The sequence below is a fragment of the Podarcis muralis genome, chromosome 1, assembly GCF_964188315.1.
Source record: "Podarcis muralis chromosome 1, rPodMur119.hap1.1, whole genome shotgun sequence".
Lineage (NCBI taxonomy): Eukaryota > Metazoa > Chordata > Lepidosauria > Squamata > Lacertidae > Podarcis > Podarcis muralis.
Window position 1 is genome coordinate 98,088,947 of NC_135655.1, and position 21,055 is coordinate 98,110,001.

Consider the following 21,055-nt stretch of genomic DNA (forward strand, 5'->3'; position numbering starts at 1 on the left):
CTTTTTTTTTTTTGCACTGATGATGGAACAGACTGCAAGCTGCAGAAATCTTTAGCAAAAGAAAATTTAGGTTTTTTTTCCCCTTTTGCAGAAAGTCCTCTAGAATGTCTGTGTAATTAACTGGAATCTTCATCCTACCCACAGAACTGGGAAGAAATTAAATGCAAGGAGCCAAGCACTGACAGGACTGTTCACACTTCACATTAAAAATGTTAGGATACCGGAGCAGCTTTCTCTGACTGCTGATGGTTCTGTGATTCTGCCTAATGCACAAACATTGGTGAATAATCACTACATTAACCCTATGTGTACTGCTCGCTGGTTTAGGCATCTTTTTAGAATGCTATGTGTTTATTTTTACATATCCTACTTTGTCTCCAAGGAGATCAAGGTGGCAAACATGGTTCTCTGGTTTTAGGAGAGGCAGACACAACCACACTGTCTTCTAGGTTCAAAACAATGGACTCTACTATATAAGCTACAATGGAAGTGTGAACTCTGCTAGGTCAATGTCAGAGAAGCAGCATGTGCTACAAAAAGTATTTATGTAGTTGGCTGTGCCAATCAATTAAGATGGTCAGGGAAAGCACTCCCATAAGCTTTAATGTGGACCTTTGTACTGCATCACCATGTACAGAAAACAACTCAACATTAACACAGGATTATTAGATAACAAAGTCTCTTTGCGTTCTGCTTCTTCTAAAGAAAATAAATAACATATGGGCTGCACCCTGCAGCAGGATGCCAGCTAAACTACCTCAGTCATCCTTATGCTGGAAACACCCCTCCCCCCAATGTAGATCAGCACTAGAAGGAAAGTAATTAAAAAATAAATAAACCCCAAATTTACAGTTGCAAGTGACATGAAAGCTTGAGGGCAACACAGCATCACATTTCTTTCACCTTTCTGTCAGTTCCATTCAAAAATATTCTTTCAATGTGATCATAATAGGCATCACACCAGTACAATATGTTGTTTTGATAGTCCAGAGTTAATCCATTTGGCCACAACATCCTTGAAGTAACAAAAATCTGTCGGTGGTAGCCATCCATCCATGCCTTCTCAATTCGTCCCACACTATCGTCTATTTCATCTTCTTCCCAGTCTGTCCAATACATCCAGCTATGAAATGATAAATAAGCATCCATTTATTATTTGAACCAAATTGCGGAATGCCTTCTACAGAGATGCAGTAGCTCCATTGGGTTTCTACTTTAAGCCTTCTTAATGCTTTCTTCCTTCCTGTCAAGAGCAACAAATGAGTAACAGAGGTAATCCACCAAGGGGGGCGGGGGGAGAAAAGCTACTCCTATGTGACCTGAGAGAATATAATAAATTATATGATTACAAAACTGAATTGATTGACATGGAAAGTTGATGCTGTGCTAATGAGCTGCTTCAAACTTTACATAATCACACTAGGCTTAGGAAATCTCTTTCTCTTAACTGGCAAACTGACTTTATCATAAAGGAAAGAATTATGTGATGATTGGAGAATATGTATTTCTAATGCAAACTAATTTAACCATTTTCCCAGTTTGTGGAAATTTAATGACTAGTTATAAAGTAGATCTGCAACCGGGAATACTCCTCAGCACTCCCATTAAAATTGTTTGTTTCCATAAAAGCTTGTGAATCATCTCCCTTTTTATTATACAAAAATTACTATGTTATAATCAGGAGCGAACACTCTACACTATGGGTGATATGCAATTAAGATACAGTAGACCCACTGAAATACATTGACTTAAGTCCAGTTTCAATGTATTGAATATGACTTACAGGGCTGTATTTTGAAATAAAATGTTTAGGATACCATATACCCTGTAAGTCGTTCTCTAAGTAAATCCACTGAAAAGAGGGGTTGAATTAGCACAAAATATTAAAAACATATAGAGATGTATTTTGTAATTTTATCCAGCTAAGTTTAATATTTTGGCCAAATTAAGCCTCAAAAACATAGAAAGGAGGGAGGGGTGCTGTGGAAGCTGAAGCAGCCGTCTAAAGTTCAGGTCCCACAAAGGCTCAATAACTTTAAAACTGTTTGGAAGGATAGGACCCACAACATGATATTTTGGAGGAAGACTCTTGAAGGTTTGGTTTGTTAAAAAAGAAAAAGAAAAAGTTATATCTTAAGAAAGACACACATGGAAAGCAACAGGTTTTTAACTATTTATAGCCAGGGAAAATATCAGTGGCTACAGAATTCTAAGACAAATTCATCAAGGAATAAGTTGCCGCTGCTGTACAGCATGATGACAGTACAGATAAAAGCAAAGTTTAGCAGTCTAGATTTCTGAATTCTATTACAAATTGGCACCAGATATTATTTGGACTTATTGCAGAATTGAGGCAGTGTCCAACATGCATGTTTCATAAATTCTGATGCAGCTGTGTGTAAGTTTGATGCTAAACATGTTGAAAGACAGCTTATGCGATTGATGGTCAGACTATTGAACATCCATTCTGATTTGTTTATGGGTCAGTTGTATTACAATGATCATTCACCCTGATTTGCTTGTGGGATGTTTACGTGTTTCTCCATTTAATCATCCATTCCACACTCTTTCCCCCATTACTTTCCTAACAGCAACAAATCTTATTTTAAAAAAGAGAGAATTTGTGCATGGATAATGTAACACTTCCATCCACTTTAATTGCACAAACTTGAATTCCTGGTATGCTCTTGAATCCCCCCCCCCCCCGCAACAGTGACAGTCTGGAGGCACTCCTCTAATTGTGCTCATCTGAAGGCACCTTTAGTAAAATCTTTATGTCAGCTATCTTGAATTGAAGTAAATAACCAGATCAATACTCTTTGCTCTTCTCAACACTACAATGAATCAATAGCACTTGCAAACATTTATTTGACTTGTTAAAAGGCCATTGCTTAAAAATAGTCCTCTTTGTTTTACAGTTACCACCAGTCACGTCCCAAGCCAGGCTCAACACAAGTGGCATTAATGCTCACATCTGGAATTAGTTAAAATACAGGCATAGCTCCAACAATATTTATCTGAAGCACAAAGAGAATTATAATGCAGTAACTAATATTCCTTTCTATAAAAAAGCAAAACACCACATGTTATTTTAAAAAATACAAATGGGGGAACTGGCTGCTGTCAGGCATAGGATGCTCAAATACATAGATCAGAACTCTGCTTAACTAAAATAGTTTAGTAAATGTGTGTCACAACACCCTTTTTTCCAAACATTCCCTTTCTGAACTATATAAGCTTAGTATTATGCTACAAATCTAGAAGACTGCAACCCATGAACTGGAACATTTCATAAACACAATTGCCAGTGTCAATTTGATACAGGTTCAGCTCACATTTCTTCTATGTAGTTTAAGCCAATACAAGCTTCTTGAGGAATAGCTTGTGTTCAATCAAGGACTATGTAAAGCTGCAAACCTTGGAAAAATGGGAATTAGCCTTACCATGAATTTCTTCCATGAAGAAAAAAGTGGGAAAGCCACTGCTGTGTACCAAATGCTGCAGCCACTTCTTTTCAGCAAGTACTAGCATGCTTGCTGAGAAGTTAAGCTGGGACCACACAAGCTAGCCACCTTGCCAAAAATTGAGGAGTTTAACACTGGTGGCCACTCTGAGGGTACTTATTAAAAGGACCCCTGGAGGGTTAAGTCCAGTCAAATGCGACTATGGGGTTGCGGCACTCATCTCACTTTCAGGTTGAGGGAGCCAGTGTTTGTCCACAGACAGCTTTCCAGGACATGTGGCCAGCATTCTAGCACAACAGAACACTGTCACGGAAATTCCGTTTACCTTCCCGCCACAGTTGTACCTATTTATCTACTTGCACTGGCGTGCTTTCGAAGTGCTAGGTTGGCAGGAGCTGGGACAGAGCAACAGGAGCTCACCCAGTTGCGGGTATTCGAACCGCCGACCTTCCAATCGGCAAGCGCAAGAGGCTCAGTGGTTTAGACCACAGCGCCACTTGCGTACTTATTATAGACCTGCTAGCAAGAGAAAAAAGGAGCCAGCCACAATCAATGCATAAATGGAACTCCCACTTCATGGTGGTTCTTTGTAGGACTCGCCAAAAATCTGTTGCTATGTAGCCAATTTCTCCCTGATTGGAAAAAAGAAGTTGATGAAACTGGCCCTTTGTGGATATAATGTCCACAAACAAACACCCTAAAGGAAAAACATATACAAAGAATCCCAGAGGGTTGGGAGTGGGGGGGGGGAGAGACCCAACGTTTTCTCATGACAAACCAACAAGAAATCAGGAGAGAAGACAATAATTCATAAAACTCACAGGAGATTAGTGAGTCACAGGAGATCAGGGGGGGGGGGGGGAGATCAGGAAACTAGTCAGAAGGAAGGTAAAAAAAAATGATAGTCTGAGAATCTATCGACTTTTGGGGTGTCCTGGTTTTTACATTTTGAAATATGGCAACCCTACCTTGGGAAGACCTGCTTGAAGCCTCCAAGAGGAAGCATCATCTCATAGGAAGAATGTCTTCCATCTCTATAGACTAGTTGGTATATAGTTCATTATTCGGTCATATTCTGGTTCACTTTGGTTCTAGAATAGCATGAAGGTTCATTTGCTATACACTATCTAACTCACCCACTATCTTAAAAAATCTGGTGAACTTGAATAATGAATAGTATATAAAGTGACTTGCTGTCTTGCAACATTATTTTGTAAAATTTTTAATATGCATATTGCAGCTTATAATATACTAGTTTCTGATCTTTTAAAAAAATTGCTTAATAAGAATATTACTATAACTATCTTGAAACTAGTGGAAGCAGCAAGGAAGGCTGTTTTATAAAGTACATTCACTTGAGACCATGATCCATTAATTTTGAAATGAACTGTTCTTTGAGTACATGTTCACTACTGACTGCTGTCTCCTGTGCCCCAAGCTGACAAAGCAGAGCAAAGAGCATTCTGATTAACATGAAACTCATAACTTCTTAACGTATCTATCATTTCTCGGTTCTCTAAATTACTATCACACCACTTTGTGTAGGGGTGGGGTGGGGATCAGTTATTTGCACACTGTCAGATGAATGCTCTGGCCTGATTTCCCCCGGGGAAATTTCTCTGCTGTAGACTTGCACCGAGAAAACTTGCTGCAGCCAAATGCGGTGTTTCTCTGCTCCCAAGGCTCTTCTACAGCTGCAGAGGAGATGGGCAGAAAACTCAGCACAATTTCAGCTGTATATGTCTGCACCTTCAGCAATCTGTAACATGGCAGACCTAAACCTAAATACTGACTCTTCAATTAACTATTGTCCCCCATTATGTCCAAACCAGGTTCAGAGCAAGCCAGGTTCTTTAACCTGTTTTATTTCACAGGGGTGCCAACTTAAATAAAATAAGGGGGCAGCACAAGTAATCCCCACCCCACAAAATCAATCACAAGATATGGTGAATACATACCATTTGAATGGCTAATTACGTGCACATCTTCGGTTTAAATATATGGCATTTCCTATTTCCTATATCCTATTTTCCTATATCCTCACAGAACTCTCGCCCAATGGTTGCCATTAATTTAATTCTGAATTGATTTTAGAATGTATTTTAATTAAATGACTGTGATTTTATGTAAACTGTGCTATTTTTACTGTTGTTAGCTGCTCTGAGCCCGGCTTTGGCTGGGGAGGGTGGGATATAAATAAAATTATTATTATTATTATTATTATTATTATTATTATTATTATTAAAATGGTGATGGTGATTGTTTCTTGTTTGCAAGGCTGGCTTCATTTAAGCTTTGGGGTTGATTTTCTCACCCCAAGGTATCACCTGAGCTGATCTTCTCCAATCACTTCATAGGGGGATACATTCAGAGGGTGATATTAGATTCCTTTCCTACCAGTCTCCCATGTCAGGTTTTTCCAAAACTATTCAGTCCAAACATATAGTGGTCAAATCTCTCAGTGTATGTCAGCCCCTATTAAAAGCTTCAATCCACCTGGTCTTTGACAACTGACATTCTCTTTTAAATTGCATAAAAATTGAGTTGAAACTAGGTGCTGGCAAAGTCACCTTGTAGTGGGGCAAAAGGTGCTGTGATTCCATTGGTAGTTCAACTCAATATTTATGCAATTTAAAAAGACGATGTCAGTTGTCAAGAGATAGCTATCTTGCTGACAGAGTTCAATGAACACTATTGCATACTAGGAAGGCTAATACCAAAGTTGTGTCTTTAAGTAGATGGAAGCATGGTGTTTGTGGACCAGTTTAAGATTATAAAATCACTATTTAAATTCAAATTCTTAGAGGGACTGTTGAAAAAACAGGATATTATAACATATGAACATATAAAGCAGCCTTATATTGAATGTGACCATTAATCTATCTAGCTCAGTATTGTCTACCTGGATTGGAAAAGGTTGTCCAGGAAGTGCTGAGTTTTGTGTTTGAGATGAAGTCTTCAATGTGAGCAAATAGCTACTAGGCAATCTTCTATTATTGTAACAATCTAAAAGGTTTCAGTATTTGACTGTTTTTGAATCCACCTGTAAACTTTGCCAAATTGGCTCTTAAACTGTATTTGAGATAAAATAATATAAACAATTAAATAGTAATGTAGAATTGTTCTTCACCAATTTGGTCTTACTTTTCAAAAGGGATTTTTAATGTTACCATATTGTTCAATCTCCCTGTTGGTAGGGTTGGAATATTTTCAAACTCACAATATTGGACTAATCCACATAGTTGCTGTTTTCCCTCTAATCCTTATTGTGCACCTTCATATCAGTTTGACTCTTCCCCTCCCCTTCTGTTAAAGTAGCCCAATTTTTAAAAACAATTACCATTTCACACTCACAAATTATATACATACAATGCATGCATAGTGCAAGGTACACATTCTGGCTTTTGCTTTCCTGGATGCAAGAACAATTCAACTCGCTCTCCCGCTCCTTTCTGCTCTAGAAGCTGATGTCTACTCCAGTTTTACTCCATTTCCTGCCGGTTCCATTCTAGGCAGTGATTTTCATTCCAGTTCCATTCTACTCCCTCCCAGTCCATTCCCACTCACAGCATTTAGGATGCTAAGTCAGTTCTTCAGTGAAAGAGCACAGCAAGCCACTGAGTTTTAATTCCAAAACTATATATTAATTGAGTGAGTGAGTGTGTATGTGCGTGCATTTATGTTTAATAATGTCTTGAGCTTGGAGCAAAGAAAACTAACCTAGGAGCAAACTGCATTTCCCCACACCCTTAGTAATTGTGCATATTTTATGCACAAGTTACCAGTAGATAATCCTGCCTGGATACAAACAAGGGGAGTAATGGTGGGCGAATCACAGTGGAGAGCCCAACTTTGGTGGTCACAAAAACAGCAAACTCCCAAGCATTATCCCCATGGACATTTAGGTATACAATTCACTCACATCTATTGAAATATCTAGTTTAACAGTGCGGGAGAATATTATTGGGGGGGGGGGGTTAATGATGAAAAGGGGCTAAATTTTATTTAAAATTATTTTTTAAAGCTTTCATACCCATTGACAGGATCCACAACAATTCCTCTTGGGTGTGACATGTCTCCTTCCAACAGAATCTTCCGACTTTGAGAGGCTTTCTCTAATCTGGCAACATTAATTGTTTTCCTGTAGCCATCATTTGTCCAAAACAGATTATTTCCAAGCCAGTCTACTGCAATGCCTTCCACATTATCGAGATCTGTTTAAAGAAGCATCAGATATATTACACATGATATATTGCTAATGTTGTTATGTATTTGTCATGCTTTAAACCAGTTCACTTTATCTTAAGTCATCCAAATGCAATTAAGAAGTTAAGAGTGCATACTATGAAGGAAGGAAAACAAATTGATCCATTGTAAAAAGTCCTAAATGTGTTATAACATCCATATGCGAAATATGCAAAAAACCAGTGTGGTACAGCGTCTAGAGGGCTGGCTGGCCGGCTTCTTATTCAGTAACAGAAGCTACTACCTGGGTTGTAAGGCTAAAATGCCAAACTCTTTCAAAAAAGAGTTTGTAACAGCAGAAATAAATATTTGATCAAAAACAAGAATATAAAGTCAAAGGAAGAAAGCAGAATCAGACTGCAATTCTAGACACACTTACCTAGGATTATGTTCCATAGGACTTACTGCAACTTATGAGCACACACGCAAAGGATAGCACTGTTAATTATACAGTGCACACAGAGACATATATATGCACTGCCCTTTGAGGGAACTGAGTATTATACATATTTCATTATGTCACGAATTCAGTATGGAAAGCCAAAAGGTGCGGACAAGATCGTTTATTAGAATGCATGCCAACAGACTAAAGGAAATGCAGACATCAAGGAAAGGAAGGGGAAATATTTCTAAAGTGTTTTTGCAAATTCTTCACAAAATTTGTAATGGTAGGGAAAGGAAAAGACCTAACTAAAAGCAACTGAAGATTCGTACTTAGCTCTTCTTAATAAATGTTACCAAGGAAATGGGTTTTTAACTTTCTAGGTACAATGAAGTTTTTCAATGGATGCCATCTGTGTGTGACACACACACACACACACACACACCTAAGTTTTTGAATTAAGCAAATCCTTGCGATAACACTATTGTAGCACAGAAAGTCACATGGTAGGCATCTGTTCCAAAAATGCAATATAAGGAAATTAAAAATAAGCATTTAATGAATAGGGCTGCAAGCAGCTTAGGCCTTTCAGATCCTTAGAACAAAGGTTTTGAGGATGTTAATTTTTTTTCAATAAAAATACTCTGCTTTTTCTTTCCATTCCCCCACTTCCAATATATTTCCTGACTGGCACTAGGCTTGACAGTACCCAAAGTAATTAAATATAGCAGGCATAGTGGTAGGTCTGTGAGAAAACCAACCCAGCCTCTGACATGGTAGATTAATATGATTATACTGTGATACATCACATTTAAGCTTAGCAAAAGTAAAGAGGTAAAAAAGATTCTGGGGTAGAGGTAAATTTTGAAGTGCAGATCTCATCATGACATCCCCATTCCAAAAGGAGAATTTGAAAGGGCAAGTACCTATGTTGATTAGATATAAAACCCAAAGAGCAGCAGTATTGCATAATATTCACTTTATTAAGATGAGCTGACAGTCACAGAACTGGCAGAGGCAGATTTAGGGCAGCGCAACTGGTCCCCCCCCCCCCAGGGCACCTGTAGGGGGTTCCTTCCTGCCTCCTTCCCAAAGCCTAGTTGGCACTTGCCCAGCTTTGGGAACGAGACAGAAGGGCTCTTGGGAAGGACGTGGCAGCCAGGGCGATCCACCCCTTCCTCACCCACCCACCCCAGCCATGCCACTGTATAAACAGAAACAAGAAAATCAAAGGGACAATGTATACATTGGCAAATATGTAAATGGAATGGAACATGCCCAATGGACATGAGAATGGATTTCAGAATGGATGGTGACCTGTTTTGTACATTCCTATCTACAATATACTTTTATCAAAATTCTGCAAAACTTGAATCCCTGCGTCAAACTAAAATTCTTCTCCGTCTTATGATACTTTCCGCCCAATGGAAAATGAGTGAAATGTTAAGGGTAGACTTCTATGTGCACTTACTTGGGAGTAAACTCCATTTAACTTAGTTGGAGCTATTTCTCAATAAACATAAATTGCATCAGCCTACACATATTAATCACGACTGCTCCTTTCATTGTCTACACTTCAAAATAACAGTACAGTGGTACCTTGGGATGTGAACGGGATCTGTTCCGGAGCCCCGTTTGCATCCCAAACAGAACGTAAGATGAGACAGCGCGTCTCCACGTGTGTGGGTCGCATTTCGCCGCTTCCGCGCATGCGCCTGACGTCATTTTGACCGTCTGCGCATGCGCGAGCGGCAAAACCCGGAAGTAACACGCTCTGTTACTTCCGGGTCGCCGCAGAGCACAACCCGAAAGCACTCAACCTGAAGCGTATTTATCCCGAGGTATGACTGTATTCCTCAGTTACTAATCCAAAAGTGAAAAACTTAATTAGTTTCACTTTGGAAAAAGAACCTATTAAGGATAATCTTTATATATACACATACATTGTCTTCCCTTCTCTGTTGCTACACAACCTCCTCTAATGGCCTTTCCAGTTTCTCTGTTTGATCTCTTTTAGTCTAAGATCATTTTAACCCAGGCCACAGACAAAACAGATAATCAAAGCTGCTGGAAAATTGCAACTCTTACTAAGCAAGTACAGAAGTATTGCTATGTTGTAGGCATCATTAAGCAGTGCCTGTGACAAGTACAACTTACAAGCACCTTCCTTAGCAAATATAATGAATGCTCCCCCTAAATTAATGGGCTTTTCTACGTGTTCTCTTTCCCTCCTTTTCCATTGTAGGTTATGTTACAACACGGGGGCATACAGGTGGACTAATAAAGGCTCAGACAACTTTTAATTATTTCTGTTATCTGAGGCAGACAAAGCGGTGGGCTTAATGGCATGACAGTGCCACCACTGCAGTCGGGACTCAGGATGGAAGGTGGCTGGTAGTTAAATTGCTGAAGCATCCTAAAATGGCCATTATGTAGCTGCAGTGGAGCTGGCTCAGAAGATCCCAGGTTGGATCAGCCCCTTTCTGCCCTGTTTCAAGGTTGGCATCCCTCCGTAGGAGGAATTATCCACTCATTCAAACTCTGCCCTCACAAGGCCAGCACAAGGTGGTTTTTTTGTGCAGCCTCAGTAATAGGCTGGTCAATAAACCAAGGCCCCTCAAGACAGATGTGCTGTGGGTGGATACAGAAAATTGGTTTCATCATATTCTGTATGAATGATGCATGCAAGGACACTCCTGATCCACTTTAGGCCAAGATGGCTTCAGTGGCCACTAGTATCAGGTGATTGACAGGTGAATGGCCTCACTCATGTGTGAAATTTGGCATGGCAGGGATGAGAAGATAGGATCTGGCCCACCACTCAGAAAACATTCTCCGTCCCTGACTTAGACCATATACTGATGGACCCTATACATACGGTACACAAATACTGTGTAATATAATATACAAAACAGGAACCAATGGTCCAGATTTGTACCCCATTCACCTATTATTCATCCCTATTTTATATAGTTCAGACCATTCAAATGCCGTCAGATTATCTTAACCAAGAGAAGAGAATTTAATCAGAAAGGAAAAGTGAGGGCAACCTAATATATAGGAATTCTGTAAATAAAAAGAATCTCATTTGCAATTAGATTTGTCCTTTGTTTTGATGCTGGGCAGAAAGAGAACTGGAAGGGAAAAAAATTAAAAAGTGGCAGGAATATTTGGAGGCAGGGAATATTGCTCCAAACGAGTCACACCAGCAACCAACTAGAAGGAAAAATAATATCAAGATTCTTCCAGCTGCATAATATAAAGAAAATGATGCAGAGGGGAGGGGGGAATAGATCATTTAGATCTACTAGCACTTATTAGAAGTCAGTGCACCTAGTAGTTAGTTTGAAATATTCTAATTTTCCTTAAGCATAGATTAGCACTGTGTTATAAAGAATCTGTCTCATGATTAGAAAATGATTATTTCATAGTAGCTGAGAAAAATCTCATTACCATGAAAAATGCAATGAAGTTTTCATGAAAGAAAAGCATAAAGACACAGAAAAGTATTCACTACTGTACTCCTGGTCAGCTCAGCAAGGGCTATGAAGAATAGCAAATGAGATCAGCAAGGAAGGAATTAATTCCACTGTCACTTAAGTAGCAGAGCTTGAAATGCTTTTCTTTGAAATGGGAGTTTAGATATAATCTGCTGGTGAGTGAAGCTGCTTAGATGATTGACTGCAACATTTCTTCGGTATGTACAATTTGAACTAAAGATGTCTTGGAAATAAGCTCCCTTGTGAGCTTGGTACCACTTGATGCCTTTGATGTATTGAGGGGGGAGGGGAAAACCCTTCTCTGGGTATTTGGGCCATGCAGGATATGTTAAAATTTGATATACTAATGACCATAACATGCACCGTGCACTTTGCAATAGTGTTTTTGCAGTTCTTGTAGGCTCATTATGAAACAATTCTATTACTTTGCTGACACGGGGGAGATAACTTTTTAAAATCTAGAAAAATGCAGAGCCATAGATGAAAGTAGGAATCAGAACCAGGCTACCTGCCTTGTATAAATCTGTAAGATCAACAGAACTGGGGATGGAGAACTTAGGACTGGGGGTCAAATACAGCCCTCCAGACACCATCGTCCATCCCTTGGGATTCTCCCTATGCCACACTTCCCAGCCAGATCTTGCCCCTTCAGGTCATATTCTGCACTGGCTTTGCATCATCCTTGAAATGCCCTACCCCCATGGAATGTGTTCTTGATCTCTGATATTGCCTCCTTCTTGCCTGACTGTATGTAGAAACTGGCCTAACACATTGCTCTCCCCAGTGTTGCGGCTCTTCCCACCACTGGCACGTCCTGCACGTGGCCCCTGGAATGTGGGCTGAAAAAGGTTCCCTATCTCTGACTGTGATAATCTGGGGACATTTTACTCAGGGCACCACACCTTACATATGGCCACGAACCCCAAATAGGCACGTTGTACACCACTTAGAAAAATTTAAAATATTAAGCCACTTACAAATACTTTTTGAAGAAATGAAGTGATTTAAAGCAGGATTTCCCAAACTTGGGTCTCCAGCGGTTTTTGGACTACAATTCCCATCATCCCTGACTACTGGTCCTGCTAGCTGGGAATGATGGGAGTTGTAATCCAAAAACAGCTGGAGACCCAAGTTTGGGAAACCCTGATTTACAGCATAGAAACATGGACACAAAGTAGGTGCCAAGTTCTTGCAAATGCTTGGGTGAAATTTTATGTTTATACGAAATCCTTCTAAGTTCCACCTACCATCCTTCAAGATTGTCTCCCGCTCAGAGCCATCAATTTTTTGACGTCCAATCAGGAAGCTCGTAGTGTCAGCAAAGTATATGTAATTGGTCTCAGCATGAAAATCCAGAGCGCGAGGATTAACCAGGTTTTCTATGGGGATCATATATTCATCAGCTACTTTGGTATTCAGGTCCATTCCCCGTATTATTCCCGGGCGTCCCTTGCCATAAAACAGGAACAACTCATTCTTTGGTCCTGCATAAGAAAGATTACAAACATAAACCACCAATGCTGCCTAATTTCTTTACACTGAATACTGTCACTGTTTAATTAAATGGTGCAATTAGTGTTTCCCCCCCAAAATCTAAACCCAAAATTAAGCTCCCAAATATTCTGAATGTATCTAAACTCAATATGACTGGTTAATTGCATTATCTTAATTAAAACACAAATTACTTCTGTGACTGAGTTATATCTAATTAATCACTGCCTTTTCTGTAGCAATACACGCTTCAAAAACCGAATCGACCATAGGATAACATTAGAGCCAGGGTAAAATGGCCTGTTATAATCTTGCAGGCATTCTCCAAGTCATTAGGATCTATTACCAATACCAGTACAGTAAACTTTAGCAAACAGACAAAAATGTGCAACACAAAGGACTGCAATTTCAACTGTTCATATCTGCGCAAATGATGCATTCTGCCAAAATGAAAAACATAACATACAAAAATCAATCGTTGTTTCTTTCTTAAATAGTAGCCCATTTCATAACTTGGGGCCTTGAAAGAATTATGAAGTCTCCTTCTGTATAAACTATACAGTATTTAAGATCTTCCACTTAACACTGTGAGCATGTTTTTGTAGAGCCACTTTTGTCCTGCAAATAGAACACTGGACTGGAGGCCTGCATTTAAATAATTTATTACATAGTCATCTCCTGCCTTTTATAAGCCATTCCCTTTTAGCCGTTCTGAAGATCGCTTCACAAAGCTATGTCCCAGGCTGGATTACTGCAGTGTGTTCAACCTGAGGCTGCCATTGAAAAACATTCTGAAGATCAATTGGCACAGAGCAGCCTTTGCCAACCTTGTGCCCTCCAGATGTTTTTAGACCACAGCCATCTGTGCAAAGCTGGAACTGAAGTGAGCTGTAGTCCAAAAAATCTATAGGCACCCAGGCTGACCAAGTGTTTATATCACTCTAATGCTGTTTCATGGCTTTGGTTGCTCATTTGCTTTTGGGCTCATTTCAAAGTGCTGGTTCTGACCATTAATATGTAAATGGTCTGGAATCAGGATACCTAAGGAACTTACTCAGATGTTATCCCATTGCCATCTCATGCACAACAAGTGAGGAAGCCAGGCATGGTCTTTTTCTGATGACAATATTTAGGCTGTGGAAGTCTTCATCAAAGGTATTTGCATACCTGCCTCAATGAACACCTTTTGAAAGGCTAGCACTCAGAAATACAAGAAGCCAAACCTTGGCTATTTGGAAAATGTTTGGATAAAATTAAGTATGTAGCTGTCAACTTTTGTCTACATTTATATGGGCTTTGTCTTTATCGATTTGGTAAACTTCTGCTTTTGTGAACTGCCTTCAAGATTATTGCAGGAAATGTGAAATATTAATCTTTTAATGAGTAAAAAGAACAGCAGGTGCTATGGACTACAGCCAGTACAAAAATGTTCAGAGGAGGAAAATACTTCTACAAAGCTACCTGAATGTTTCCATTTAGCAAAATGTTGAGAATATAATGCTGTTGCCGTGAGCCCTGGGTCAGTATGATTTCGGTGAAAGCAAAGGAAGTGCAAACATTTCACGTAATTTGCACGAACCAAATCCAGTTTATAAAGGCAGCAAATGTATTAGCATATGTAAATCAATAAGTTATAGGACTTTTGTTGTTGTTACAAATTAATGATGACTGAGAGCCCTTAATGCAGCCTGAGAAGGATTTTGTAGGATTAAGACAAAGACTTATCACAATAGCATATTGTAGGAGGCAAGGATAACCAGATAAAGCAGAATGTTTCAATTGCTGTTATCATTCTGCCACAGGTCTAATTTACTCACCTCTGCTGCTGCAAAGCCAAACCCAAGCCAAAAAACTTACACCAGCAAATAAAAACAGGATGGGGGTAAAATGGCAGGTGCATATTGCCAAGCACATTTCATCAACTATCACTTAAGGTTAGCACTGCTGCTGTTGATGATGATGTTGTTAATTAACACTCAGAATCCCACTCTGAAATATTAGCTGCTGGCAAAGTGTTTGATTTTAAACAACATACTTTTGCATGACCTGCCATCACTTCCCAAGACGAAACCCATCCTGCAGCGACAAGTCCTGGCTTTGTAGCTGCTGCTGAGCAAACAGATGTGTGAGCAGCCCCCTGGCATTCCATATGGGTCTAGTTCACATGCATGGTTCCTGACTGCAACAAATGAAAAACAGCAGGTTAGAAATCCTTTTAAAGCATCACTGTCATATGCATCAGTGTGGGGAGAGAACTTAGGTGACAAGACACACTTGAATGCCACGTCTTTGTTGCCCCACCCCACCACCCCGCCACACACACACACACACACACACACACACACACACACTCCCAGCAGCAAAGAGGATTTAATAAAAGGGAGGCAGCATGTAGTCCACAAACAGTAAATACTACCTATTTGGCTGGGACACAGGATAATCTTTATGGATTCAAGCACTCTTCACATATATATTCTTTACTCGTGATTATATTACAGTGGAAATTATAACATTTTGGAAAAGTGCACTGCATGATCTCAGCTGCTTTTGTTAATTACTGTTCTTCAGTGATCCATGTCTACTCTTAGTGTTGCTGGATAATGAATAAATGAAAATTAATGTATTTTTCATCTTTTGTTGGAAGCTGCCCAGAGTGGCTGGGGAAACCCAGCCAGATGGGTGGGGTATAAATAAGTTGTTGTTGTTGTTGTTGTTACTTGCCCTGGCTCATACAGCACTGCTACTCAGATCTTGTGAATAACTGTTGTACAACTACTATGGGTGCACAGTTCATGTTGTACATCTCCACAGATCCTAAAACCCACATTTCCCCTTGATCATATTTTAGTAAATTTTAGTATAGCTCGTAAAACTTTACCACATTCATTCATTCATTCATTCATTCTTTAAAGGCTGGGTGTTTCCATACTAGGATGACCAGGATACAACCTGGAAATGGGCTATATAGTGGTACCTCGGGATACAGATGCTTTGGGTGACAAACTCCGCTAACCAGGAAGTGGTTGCTCCAGGTTAAGAACTTTGCCCCAGGATAAGAACGGAAATCATGTGCCAACGGCGCAGCAGCAGTGGGAGGCCCCATTAGTGAAAGCAAGCCTCAGGTTAAGAACCGTTTCAGGTTAAGAACAGACCTCTGGAACAAATTAAGTTCTTAACCTGAGGTACCACTGTATGTTCTTTCAAATCACCAGATTAAGCAGGGCAAATAGTGACTCACCAGTTCTTTCTCTAATTCCTCTCCCTGCCTTGTAATGAGTAGATCTCCAGATATATCATAGAGCAGGGAGAGGAGAGCAACAGCCAGAAGATCCAGGTAACAATTGAGTGGACCCAGCTGTGTTGCCTACTTGTAATGCAGTTTTAAAGGGGCAAGTCTAAGATGATTAACCTGGAAACCCTGTTCTTTAATGGTCTGCTTTTGCAGCCCTTTTAAAGAACAAAAAAAAGGTAAATATTAATGAGGTTTCCTCTTCATTTACTGCAATGCACTGCCACTTATTTCTTTATCTTTCTTCTTCAAAAGATAAGCACTAACACTCTGAGGAACTGGTACAAACACTTCCCATTTGTTTTAAAGGAACAAGCAGGCCTTTCTTGTAACCATAATAAGCCTATCCCTCCTGCTACAAAGTTGTCCCTCATTTGCTTTGTTCCTATCTTATACCAAAGATTCAAGACCGACCCCATTGCTCCCATTTCTTAACTAACAACAACAACAATAATCACTTCCTGTATAAGGAGTGTTAAGAAATACAATGTTGAAACATATGTATAAAGTGTCTGGTAACTAAGATTCCCTTATATGTTACACTGTAGGAGCTACTTTCCCATGGTTACAACCCACAACACTGCTATAATGTTTAAAGGCTGGTAGCCATGTGAACAGGACAAATAATACAGATCCCTTACCACCTGGTTGTAGTCTCTCTGATCCTACTTTCATAATAAGAACCTGATCCACTGGCCAGACCCATGAAAAAGGCACTCAAAACACTAATGTGTAAAAGGCATATGATAAGAGGAGTAATACACTTTAGCTCTGCCACTGTAGGGATTCCATACTTAATGCTGACAGCTTTACTGTGCCGCTGTAATATAACTGTTCAAAGGACACTCACGTCATTTTTTAAAAAGCATGTTAGCCGTAAAAGATAAACCCCAATATAATTCTAATCCCGAAATTCCTAAACTGCCAATAAGTAGTGAGGAAAGATCCCAGCTCACGGTATAAAACTCAGTGAGGGATTCCACATTGCGCCACAGCAATCATTTTGCCATCACAAACTTTTCAGTCTACCATACTTATGATCTTGCCTCTCCTCCCCCTGCATGCTTTTCTGAGGGTTCTCTGCCCCCCCTCCCGTAAGAGCCAATTTGAGGGAGCCAAGTGCAGGGGGAGGAGAGGGGAGAAAGCCTCATTGCAATAACAGACGTCCTTGTGCTAACTTCCACTAGTGAGACCTGTTAGCTGATCCTGCCCTTAAAAGGTAAAGGTAAAGGACCCCTGACAGTTAAGTCCAGTCGCAGATGACTCTGGGGTTGTGGCACTCATATCGCTTTACAGGCCGAGGGAGCCAGCGTTTGTCCACAGACAGTTTTTCCGGGTCATGTGGCCAGCATGACTAAGCCGCTTCTGGTGCAATGGGGCATCAAAACCAGAGCAGAGCATGGAAACACCATTTACCTTCCTGCTGGAGTAATACCTATTTATCTACTTACACATTTACCTTCCTGCTGGAGTAATACCTATTTATCTACTTACACAATAGCCATCTGGAGGTAAGATGATAATAATTTTCAGGGCCACCATTGAGAAGGCCCTCTCCTTTATGTCCACCAATCTCACCACCTTAAGAGGTAGGCAAATGACAACCGTTTCTTTAGAACTTTAGACAACTTTAGATCTTAGCATGTGATCAAGTTAATATGGCACTGAGGACAGCACTAGTCCTATAAATCATGACCACTACCATATCCTTTCATTTCTCTGTACAAAATCCTGAACAAAATATTGTGATTTAGCTTGCCTGACTACTGAAGAGCAGTGAAAAATGTCAGGATGAAAATAAAATTCCTCCAGATCAGCAGCAACATAAAATTATTGAAAGTGAAAGTTAAGGTATATCACTTAATGTTATATTTGCAAATATTAATCTCTAGAACATCCAGGTACTCCTTTTTAGGAAAAGAAATAGAGGATGAATATCTTTCCCCTAGTTTCGTCCAGGCTCAGTCACCATAATACAGACATAATATAAACAAAGTATTATTTGTTAAAAGACAAACACATTATAGCTAAATCTCAGAATTACGTAGTTATAATAAGTGTTATCACTGATTCAGGCCTCAGGTTAGAAAGAGGATAGGAGACAAGCACAGTAATTATTAAGGAAGATTCCTTTTTTTTTGCATTGAAAACCAGAGCAGCTGCATTTTTACACACTACCATCAGCTAGTACCCTATTTATTTCCAGGTTCCTGACCTAATAACGTTGGGAGAGCAGTTTCCCAAATTGTAGAAGTAGTTTGAGATAAAAATCCATTATACCGAACAATTTATAAAGATAAAGGGAACACTATCAAGTATAGTGTTCTGCAGACCTGCCTAAGCAGTTTTTGTATGGAGGCTCTTTCACGTTTGACAAGCCATGACTTGTTACTGACAAGCCATGATTGTTTTTTGGAATTTTTGGTTATGGGCTGGACGTGATTTTGTTGCAGGTGAATTTCAAGGTCACCAGTAGACACCCATGTTCATAAGGAATGATACTGATCTACAGGGCTATATTGCTTTTTAAGCACTGACTGTGGTTTTTCATTGTTGGTTACTCTACAGGAAATACAGAATGGGCCTCAAAAGAGATTGAGCAACAAAAAGGACAAAAAGAATATTGTACCAGAATACAAAATGGTAGAACTGAGAGTAATGTAGATATTTTATTGGAATCCTGGAGGACCAAATGGAATCTGTTGTAATCCTTAACAGAAAAACAATAATTGCCAACTAGAATTATCAGATGGCAATGGCTCCAATCCAGGTCTAGTCATGCACAATGAGCTCCTATGGGAATGTTTACCCCAGCCTCATCAGAAGAAAACACCCAGGTAGTTCAACTTGGACTGGTGTGCATGCACATCTCTATTAGCTGTGCACATGGAAATGTTACTTCTGTTCACAAATATCCTTTGGTGGATGGTGTTAATATTTCAGTCAAAGTACCACTAGCATGTATGCAAAAGGTCTGGTAAGTATTAGCAGCTGATGACAGCCGCTGGAGCAGCTCTTTGGGCAATGGTGATTGTTGTTTTCTCTACCTCCTGTTTCATATATATATGTGTGTCCAAAGTCTCAGCTTTCAGCTTCATATACTTCTTAGTAATACCCATATTTTCATGATTTTCATTTCCAAAGGAGGAGCTGGCTGTTTCTCTTATTCTAAATACACCAGTAACCAGTTTGTATGAACTCTCAAGCATAAATATGAAATGTTTGATCTTGAAAGAACTAAAGTTGCATCCCAGCCACTGCTACATGACATTAAATACCTTACTGGGAAAAATATGAAGAGAAAATAAAACAAGGATTATATAGCCCATTGCATATGGAAAATGCAATACAAAATACTTTTGTTATCAATAAAAGTGTTTTCCCCCTTTATTCCTATTCTGTTTGCTTATATATATATTTTTTAAAATAGAATGGCTCACAAAGTTGATAACCGTAAAACAGCAAGATAAATAATACCCAACTGATATGGTAGTCAGCCCAGCAAACCTTAACAAGCAAAAACATATCAATTCAGAATAATATAATTGCGGAACTATAGCAAATGGCACAAAAGGATAAAACGTAATTACAAAAGGTGCAAGAAGCAGCAGAGCATAATAATGTACTAGGCACACTCAAACCTCCCAACTCCCTCTGAGAGTGATAGAAAGTCATTTTGCAGCAATATACTTCTTCATGTGCTGACATCAGAGATCTGAACTTATAGGGTATATGGATGCTCTGTCATTCAAGAAACATCACACTTTACACTTTACACAGCTTTTTGAATCCTTTGTAAGAAAGTAACTCTTATACAAATAGTGTGGCCATAAGTCTACATCGTTATGTTTACAGATCCTGTTTGTGACAACAAATAAATCACAGCCATTTCTTTTTTCTTTCTTTCGCTACTACTAACAGTTCCTTGGTGGGCAACCTATGTAAGATAAGAATCATAATAAAATTCATTGGATGGGAATCAACCAATGAGTCCTGTTAACAGAAGTCCTATGAAAGGACACTTGCATAACAGGGTTGTGCCCCCCACACTCCCAAAAATTGCCTGGGGCGGGGTCAGGAGAACCCTGGAACAGCATATAGGGAAAGGAAAGGGGGATCATTCTTTCTGGAAGGCCTAGATGCTTGCACTAATGGAATAATCAGAAGAGGGTGACATTGAATTCCTTCCATTGTGTTAAGAGTTAATTTTTAGCATTAATTTTATAGTTTTAAGAGAAGCATTAATGGGGACATTGGACCTGGTTGACAGGACTGTTTTCCTACCATGATGCGACTGTGAAACAGTTATCTTGTGGGCATTCATATGGAACCCGTCCTTGTTAATGACTTTTCTACCCATCCTGTTGGACTAAAATTTTAAGTTCAGCTAATATCTTGGTAGATGTCTAGTGGAAATAATGGGAAACTAATTTAGAATAATAATTGTAGGTGTGTTTTCTGCCCCCTGTGTCTCATTATTCGAGGAAAGTAGTCATATGATTCAGCCATCCTCATAGATTTATCTTCTAAATATGGTATGTCAAACTGACATGTTCATTTTCTTTCAATTTTAACGCTGTGTTAAACTAGGAATATGGAGAACCTGACCCTTTATTGCAGTCTCTACTTTTCAACACCATGGGCTCAGATACATACACAGAAACTCCACCGATTGCCTTGTTTA

The 21,055-nt window shown here is 39.4% G+C and overlaps 1 protein-coding gene across 6 annotated transcripts in view; it reads right to left on the reverse strand.

The window, feature by feature from the left end:
• Window positions 1-21,055, reverse strand: part of LRP1B (LDL receptor related protein 1B) — a 754,317-nt gene that overhangs the window by 200,993 nt on the left and 532,269 nt on the right. For all 6 annotated transcript variants that reach the window (XM_028745157.2, XM_028745183.2, XM_028745175.2 and 3 more), the window contains 4 exons: window positions 15,118-15,261; window positions 12,839-13,075; window positions 7,498-7,678; window positions 904-1,123 (listed from right to left, as the gene is read on the reverse strand). In XM_028745157.2, the coding sequence (XP_028600990.2) occupies window positions 904-1,123; window positions 7,498-7,678; window positions 12,839-13,075; window positions 15,118-15,261 (782 nt within the window). The remainder of the gene's footprint in view (window positions 1-903; window positions 1,124-7,497; window positions 7,679-12,838; window positions 13,076-15,117; window positions 15,262-21,055) is intronic.